Consider the following 8,361-nt stretch of genomic DNA (forward strand, 5'->3'; position numbering starts at 1 on the left):
TTCATCAAAGACATTAAACTAGAAGTAGCCTGCTCTGATAGGTCACCCAGTTAGGTTAGGTGGTCACCTACTAGGAAGAGATAGCATAAAATCTCTTTTTGCTCTTTTGAAAAATATTTACAAGCTCAGACAAAAAGCCAGTGTTTTTCCATATAAACAAAATATCAATACTTCTTTTATCAAGAACTGTACTTTACGTACAGCATCGTTTTAACCTACAGATTGTGAATCTCTGTACATTTTTCATCTGAAAAGTTTTTCACACCAGATTTAAAAAAAAAAAAAATCTGTTTTACAATATTCAATCTTTATATTAGAAGAGTAATGTATGGTAAACAGGAGGAGGACCAAAATATTTTTTTCTTTAATAATACAATTCATTCAGCTTGTTTGACTTGGTATCAAAACTATCATAATATAATCTCTTATGCTCTTATCATGAACTGCCTATCATAGACTAAGAGTTTGTATACCAACTGTTAAAATATATTTTCAGTAGGTTCCAGCTTAAAAGCAGGAGGCACAAGTATCTTTCTATACATTTAATCCACTCTAAAAAGTTAAATACTGTACAACTAATGTTACAGTTTCAGCGCATGCCCAAGATTTGTCTGCTCTTTAGTTGATAGTTTTTTTCCAGTTCAGACAGTGCTTGAGCCCGTAGATTTGCAGCATATAGACGTTTTTTGAGATCAGAGCATTTCCCTTTGGAAAGGGGATAGTTTTCCAAATTAACAGGAGGCACAGCATTCTCTTCACTTCCATCAACTTTCTTCTTCGTTGTAGAAAAGGGGAGCAGGAGTGCGTTATCTTAAGAAATCAAAAAATAAGTACTAAATTAGCATACTTTCAGCATTTATTGCTTAGCTTATGTCTTTTAACCCTGTTACCCATTTTGCTAACTACCTATGGCTTTACGTAACCTAATTAAATGCATTTCAGTTCATAGCAACAATCCTTTTCCATTTTTGGAGGAAAAATTGAAAACAAGGCTTTTAAATAATTGTGGTTAAAGGATATATGCCATTGCAGTTTCTAGGGTGTACCTCCCAACACCTAAGGAAATATTAGTTGACATAAGGAGAAGAGACATGGAGTTTCTTCTGAAGGACAGGACAGTAAGATAATCCAGTTCCAAAGGGAAATGGAGAATTAGGCTCTCAGCTACCAAAAACCCTTGTCTTTCCTTCATAGCAGGGGCAGACCCAACCTGTTCAGTGGTCTTTCTACATTACCCATATTGTTCCAACTCCATCCTTGTATGAAGTCAATAGGCTGCAAACTAGGCTCTCATTTGATGAATAATGAGTTTAGGTGCTTTAACAATTAGCAAGTTACTTTCACTGCAGCCTCCAGGACAGGAATTTTCATGGTATAGCTATGCTTTAGCTGTATAGAACTGCCACAATCAAAAGACAGTTAGTTTGGTTTGGTTTTAATGACTTAGGTTACAAAAACTACCATCAAAAAAATATTAAAACATCTGAGTTGTTTCTCATAAGAGCCAATTTCACAAGACTCAAAAAAAAATAGACCTTATCAAAGGTCTAACTATCCTAATCATAACTCTGCTGAAGCCTTCATTTTCAATTAATTAGGCTAGAGCAAGGATGCAATAAGCACAGAAAAGTGAGAAGGACCAAACCAAAGGGGCTAGTGAATGTTTCAGCATTTTGTAGTTTCATATCAGTAAGCTGTATCTGTTTTAACATTAAATCCTTCCCTAAGAATCAGAAAATCCCTGCAAAAATAGGTTAGTGTCTAGGACACTGTCCTAAAAAACAGGATTTTTGGTATTCCATTTTACTGTGAAATGAACCACACAACTGACTTTGAAGAGAAATTAGGGATCCAAGATGTGTGAGATGCAATCCAGTTGTGAAAAAGACAGCCATATTAGAGTAACTGAAGATAACAGAAGCAATCTTGATAACATATTGGAGAAACATTTGGTCTATTCATATCAGTATAGGAAGAATTTTAGAAACAGTGTTACAAGAGTATTGTGGAATGAAGCTGAAGAGCAGCAAACATTGTGACAAATGTTTAATCAAGTGATCTACAGATATGGCAAGGTTTGGTCACTCTTATAATAACTATATTCACTTTTCTGCATTGTCTGTCTTGAGGCATTAACTACTCCAAGTGGTTTTGCCCATCTTCAAAAATTAATACCCCTGTTAAGATCAAAATATCATGTAAAGGGGTGAGAGATGCAGAAGAGAACAGAAGCAAATGCTGAAGCTTATTTACCTTCAGTCATCCAGTGCTAGAGGCAACATCAGAAAGGCAAATTTATTCTTAATTTTATATTCTTTAATGTATCAAAGTCAGACAAGATATTGAGAGACAGGTGGAATTCTCAAAATTGACAGGAGTGTTAGAAATAGCTCAAAGTACTACTGACTTGTGGTGGCATTTTACTTGTGTTCTTTCCTGCTGTGATAGGCACTTGTGAAAAAAAAATGCAGCTTCAGTTTTATTTGTATTAGAGGCAGTGACGTGCTTATCTTGCTTTATCTGAGCAAAACTAAATGAAGAGAGTGTTGCTGCATGTTAAGGGATGTTCACATTTCTTTGTTCTAGAGTACTACTTAGGACCCAGCCATTTAATATTCCACCACTATGTCAAAATGCATTTAGATACTTGAATCATTTTTACCATTAAAGACGGGTGCAATGAACAGATGATACTACCTCTTATGATAGTGAGGACTGAACAATCAAGGCCAAACTGAGGGTCAAATACTTATGGGGTAATAACTACTGTAAAACAGATTAGGACTGGTAGTCAGGAAGCATTATAGCACATTTTCAAAGCTTTTTTTTCTAGTGAGTTAAACTGGAGTATAACAGCAGTTTGTATTCTGCAGAGCTTATACGATGCACCAATCACAGCTGGGTCACTTGCAACAAGTATTATTTCCCACCTTGAAGTTTTTGGAAGTTGAACTAAAGTTGAAGTGATTAGACACGTGCAATTTTATTAAAATTAACTAAATCAAAGGTCTATAAAAAGGCATCCATAAGTAAAATAAGTACAGCTCAAGAAAGTTTGAGTTACGAGTCAGCGCTTCCATTAGCTTACCACAAGAACCTAATTTTCAAAATAGCACAAGACTGCAGTGCTGACAGTGGTCACTCACACTCATGGCTGAGCATCATTCATTAAGTATTTTTGCAGAGTAGAAAATCAGGAGTCTCTTCCCAACCACGCAGAGATAACTGGGGTTTGTATCGCTACAATGGGACTAGGTACAGCATGCTGAGCATCAGGGGCATTCTTCTGGTCATACCAGCCTACATTTATCAGTGCAAGTGGCTTCTTGCGTATTTTCATACCTGGACCATCTGCACAAGCTAATGTCCTCTGCTGTTTGTAGAGATTGTAGTTCCTCATCAAGTTTTCAGCTCTGTTTTGAAAAGATAAGTTTAAGCTTTTTGTTGTAAGATTGCAGAGTTTCTAATCTAGGCAATTATAGGTTAGTAAGATACCTAGCAAGTTTGTCCTCTGCCAGTCTCTCTCGAACACAGAGTTCCCGTTCTCTCTCTGGAAGTAGAAATATGGTAGTATGCAGTGTTAAAATGTAAATGTTAAAGTTAGAGTGATTGTGCATGATGGATTTTCTTGCAGAAAAAGAGCAGTAATAGCCTGTCAGATGCACCCTTATTTCTGCTTCTATGACTCTAAACAAAGCAAGATAACTGCTGCGTAGATGCACCTTTATCAATGCACTGATAAAGCACTGGACAAGTACTCTGAAATGCCAGGCATGCTTCCCCCCCAGGTCAAACTCTGCCATATCTGCAACAATGAAGCTATAGCAGCTTTCTGTTCTGCACACTAACTCATGGCACACGTGACACCAGATCTAAATAAATATTTAGATACTGGATACTAAAATTCAGCTATGACTAAACACCCTCTTTACAGCAGCAGCAGCGTTATTCAGGCTCAGAAAACAATATATATGGTTAAAATCTGTATTACAGAGCCTACTGTATATGCAAAGAGGGATTTCCTGCCCACATAAAATACCAGCACCTGAGGACCAGCCTTACAGTTTCACAGGCAAGCTATCTGTAGGGTGCAGCTTCTATAAAAGCTGTTGACTGTTTACTCAAGTATATTTTACTCCAACATCAGGCTCACCTTAGGTTACACATTAGTATAGCCAATGTTAACTTACACAGAGTAGGTGAAAAGCAACCTACGCTGCACAGTGCAGAACAATATATTCAGACCCTATTTTTCTGTTTACTTTCCTAATTGCCACTCATGTTTAATAATTTTCCCAAGCCAGACTTCTATATGCAAACTGCCAATTATATCTTAGTAACTTAAAACAAGAACTAGTATAAGATGAGTAAGCCCAAGCATTCTTGTTATAGTCTTTAGACAGAACTCTAGTAATGAATGCAGGAGTACGATATCCTAGTGCATTAAAATGAGGGTTTTGAAAACTGTCTACCTTTTCTTCCTCCGCACTTATTCTTTTGAATCAGAATCCCATTGCCACCCCCTTCCCAAAGTGGAATATCATACGCTCCAAACGTTGCTCTCTCTCTTTAATGGCTTGTTCTCGCTCCTGTAATTGTTGTTCCTTCCTTTTCAGTTCATTCACTGCAGCATCTGAATACTGCAGCCTTTCTGGCTCCCATGATCTCCACCCTCTTTTATCAGAATTTTGTCTTTGTTCTTCTGTCACCAAGTCTGCTATCAAGGGGTGCTGTAGAATATCTTCAACAGAAGGTCGGCAATAATCCTAAAGGAAAGACATTACCAACAGGTTCCATCTGTAACCAAGAAAGGTTAAGGCCAGGGATTCTCAAGTAAGACCTGCCTCAGGTGGAAACCAGCTGAGGTGCTATATAGTGAAGGAGAAGTTGGAGAAAAATGGAGTTAGGAAGGGGTAGCACAACCAGATGACAAAAGCTGAGGGAGGATGCTGTTACCAGCCTTCAGCTCTAGAAGCTGCAAGTCTAGCTCTCCTAGAGCAGGCACCCACTCCTTTCTGAGCCAGAATGAGGTGGTGAGCCTACAGAGGCAGTTGTCAGTAGGTTCTGGAGCCAACACTCTGCATCTCTACCTGTGGTAGAGATTCCTGATCTCTACCTTCAGAGATTCCTGAAGGATCCATACCTGTTGGAGACTTGAGTTCTTGTTACAGCTTTGTTGTCCCATGCAGTATTCTTCTCAACACCTCCATGCCAGCCATGGTGGACAAGCTATACATTAGCCATATAAAGCAAAATCCAAAATGAAGACAAAACCACCCCTTCCAACTTCCAAACACACTGGAACCATTTTAAACTTGAAGTTATAGGACCTTGTTAAGCGTGTTGTTAGGAAATTCTGTATAAGCCAACACTGAGACAGCCTTTTTGCCTCCTGTGAGCCTGGCATAACACTTGAGCTGCTGCCTTTGTTTAATGGACTCAAAGCACAATTCATCCCTCCTTCCCCTACAAGTGATATTGCCAGTGACAAGGTGATAGCAACCACTACTTCAGTTTGTTTCATAATTGAAAAGGAAAACTAGTATTTCAGTACTAGTTCAGATTATAGGTGGAAAAATTAGTAACTGATTCTTACCTTTACATTCAGCATCTCTTTGAGAAGTTCATTCAACTGCTCTGAGTAACGATATGGTATTCGTCTGAACTTCCCTTCCCTTATCTTTTCTGCCAACTCCTTTTGGTTGTAAGCTCTAAATGGAGGCCTGAAGAACAACATTTTTCTTGGATTCTTTCACTAGTTTCACATGACTTACTTTCATTTTAAAAAAAAAGTATCAGACTAAGAAAAAAGCTGCAATCAAAGGTTTGTTTTGACTTCCTAATGTCAAGACCAATATAGAAATAAAAATCTAGGACTAGTCTCTGAAACCTTTAAGCTTTCATCTATACAAAATTTAATCATAAATGCATTAACAGCTATGTTTCCACATTCATTACCACACTACTATACTTACAAGAGAGCACATAATTCATACAGGAGACATCCTAGAGACCAGATGTCAGATTTTTCATTGTATGACATGTGGTTCATTTGTTCCTATAGAAAGAGAACAATCTTAAGTTTATTAACTAAGACGTTGTTCTACTATTGCAGGATAATCAGCTACTGTTCAAACCTGAATTAAACCATTACTTACTGGGGTTACTTTTAAGATTCTGTCTTAATTAACCTCCACAGCTAGTCTTAATAGCAGGATTTTAACAAGTTATGGAGTACTACACTGTAGAAGACTCAAGTGTTGCACCAATCTTCAGTTGATACAACTCCATATTTCAGTCAACATTAATCTTTCCCATACAAAATGCACCAGATCAGGGAAATAACTCATTCTTGCTTATTTCCATTACAAATTAAAATCCCACCATCAAGAGGTAATTTAATAAGCTCTTTACCTCAACACCACAAAACATAAAAGCACTCTAGCTTCCCTATTCCTTTTCGGGAACAAGATACTCCAACATAACTACCTTACATCTCTAATATTCCAAGAATATATCAAAACTTATACAGTGAAGAACAACTTTAATTAGAAGGCGGTGATGGTGTGAGGAAGAAAGGAGATGAAAATAACTGCAAAATAACCTTGTCTCCAGAACATATACACTCTATGAAAAAAAGTCACCTGCATTTAAGGCTAGTGACTCTCCATTAAAACCTCCCAAACGTTCATGGACTCTGAGACCAACACTGCAGAAAACAGATCTTGGAGGGACAAGAGGGGAGATAAGGCACAGAAGAGATGTCTTACTGGAGACATATAATAAGGAGTTCCAACAAATGTTTTGGCAAAGCTGGTGTCATGGTGCAATATTCTAGCCAGTCCAAAATCTCCTAGTTTCACATTCTGCTTGCCATCTAGAAAGACATTTGCTGGTTTTAGGTCACGATGCACAGTGACTCCACCATCACTCCGTCTGTGACACTCCTTCAAGGCCAATGTCAATTGAGTCAATACTCGGAGAACAAAGCTTTCTTCCAAGTAATACCTGAAAGATAAACACATTGTTTAACAAAGGTATTCTCTGAGCATACATCAGTTTAAGTAGTTGCTGCCAGTCTTAGTTCTGTAACTTTTTAAATACTACTGCTATAAAAAGTCACTGAGTCAACCCCAGCACCTTTATAGAAAGGTAACAGCAACAGGCATCTACATATGCTATTTAAAAAATTGAAGTTTAAAGAAAAATCACTCCAAATATGTTGGAAGACACCTAGACTTTTGTTGCAGAATCCCCAAAATATTCCCTTCCTCCCCCAGAGGGTCTAACAAACATTAGCACAATTCCCACCAGTGTTGTAATTTTGTACAACCCTTTCACATTTCAGAAAAGTTGTCGGGTCCAAAGGATGAGACCCAAAGACGTTCAGAAGTTACTAAGAAGAGATACATTTCACTTTGAGCTTTTTCTTTTGATTGCCCAAGACACTTCATGCTAGATACTCCAAAATTGCCACAAACAGATTTCACATGCCTTTCTTTGGTGCACCTTGCAATTAAGCTAGCCAGGTCACCCCCATCACAGTACTCCATCACGATGTACAGGGTTGTGCTGCTTCTGTCGATGATCCGATCGTAATACCGGACAATATTGGGATGTCTCAGCTCGCGAAGCAAATTCACTTCCGAAACAAGCATTTGTTTCTCTGCCTCTGTCATCGAGCCATAGTCAAGCTCCTTCCATACCAAGATCTAAGGAGGAAAAAAACCCTTAGGGAGTGACTTATACACTAGCCAGAGCTCTGGAGGGGGGATGAGAGGCTTTCAATATAGGCCACTCGCTTATCTTGGAGAGCCGCCAGCTCCCAGCTGAAACCGACGGTAACGACACGCTACGAGGAAGCACGACTAACAGAGCGGTGCCTCCGCCTCCATCGCAGCTGCCGCTGCCGGCGGCACCACCACCAGCAGCAGCAGCAGCACCACCACCACCACCACCGCCGCCGCCGCCTCACCTTGCCGTCGGCCTTGCGGCGCACCTTGCGGCACTTGCCGTAGGAACCGGCGCCGATGGTGAGCAGCACCTCGTAGTCGTCGGGGCGGCCGGGCATGGCGACGCAACCGCCACAACCTCCCGGGGGACCTGGCTCGGCACCCGCGCTGTTTAAACGCACCGCCCCTCCCTCCCATTGGCCGGCCTTCGCAACCCCGCCCACGCGCCCCGCCTTCCCATTGGCTACGCCGCTGTAAACAGCGACTGCCGGGTTACAGCCGTTAGAAGCGCCGGCGGCAGGGAGCCATCGCGAGAGCTGGGGGGCGCTACCTCCCGCCTCGCCGGGCGCCGCTGCCCGCTCGTCGCCGGCCGGGGACCCGGGGGTGCAGCCTGCGGGCGGCGGAGTGG

The 8,361-nt window shown here is 40.4% G+C and overlaps 1 protein-coding gene across 2 annotated transcripts; it reads right to left on the reverse strand.

Annotated features, from left to right (window-relative positions):
* Positions 1 to 281: 281 nt before the first annotated feature.
* NEK2 (NIMA related kinase 2) lies at positions 282 to 8,120 on the reverse strand. Of its 2 annotated transcripts, none has more exons than XM_075496375.1 (9): positions 7,976 to 8,120; positions 7,495 to 7,712; positions 6,771 to 7,008; positions 5,976 to 6,058; positions 5,597 to 5,723; positions 4,547 to 4,766; positions 3,496 to 3,550; positions 3,343 to 3,413; positions 282 to 810 (listed from the first exon to the last, which is right to left on the reverse strand). In XM_075496375.1, the coding sequence occupies exons 1-9, from the start codon at positions 8,069 to 8,071 to the stop codon at positions 590 to 592; spliced, it is 1,329 nt and encodes a 442-aa protein (XP_075352490.1). In that variant the 5' UTR covers positions 8,072 to 8,120; the 3' UTR covers positions 282 to 589. The 2 variants fall into 2 exon arrangements, with proteins under 2 accessions (XP_075352490.1, XP_075352491.1); XM_075496376.1 differs by having other exon boundaries at positions 8,000 to 8,109.
* Between the last annotated feature and the right edge of the window lie 241 nt (positions 8,121 to 8,361).

The sequence above is a fragment of the Mycteria americana genome, chromosome 3, assembly GCF_035582795.1.
Source record: "Mycteria americana isolate JAX WOST 10 ecotype Jacksonville Zoo and Gardens chromosome 3, USCA_MyAme_1.0, whole genome shotgun sequence".
Taxonomy (NCBI): domain Eukaryota; kingdom Metazoa; phylum Chordata; class Aves; order Ciconiiformes; family Ciconiidae; genus Mycteria; species Mycteria americana.

Bases quoted from the DNA above. Each gene is read 5' to 3' on its own strand.
- NEK2 (XM_075496375.1), bottom strand. From the start codon at position 8,071: ATGCCCGGCCGCCCCGACGACTACGAGGTGCTGCTCACCATCGGCGCC. The intron at 7,009-7,494 runs GCATGTGAAATC...TTTATCTTTCAG, and splicing joins GCAAGGTGCACCAAAGAAAG to GTATTACTTGGAAGAAAGCT. The intron at 6,059-6,770 runs GTAAGACATCTC...CTCTTTCTATAG, and splicing joins CTCCTTATTATATGTCTCCA to GAACAAATGAACCACATGTC.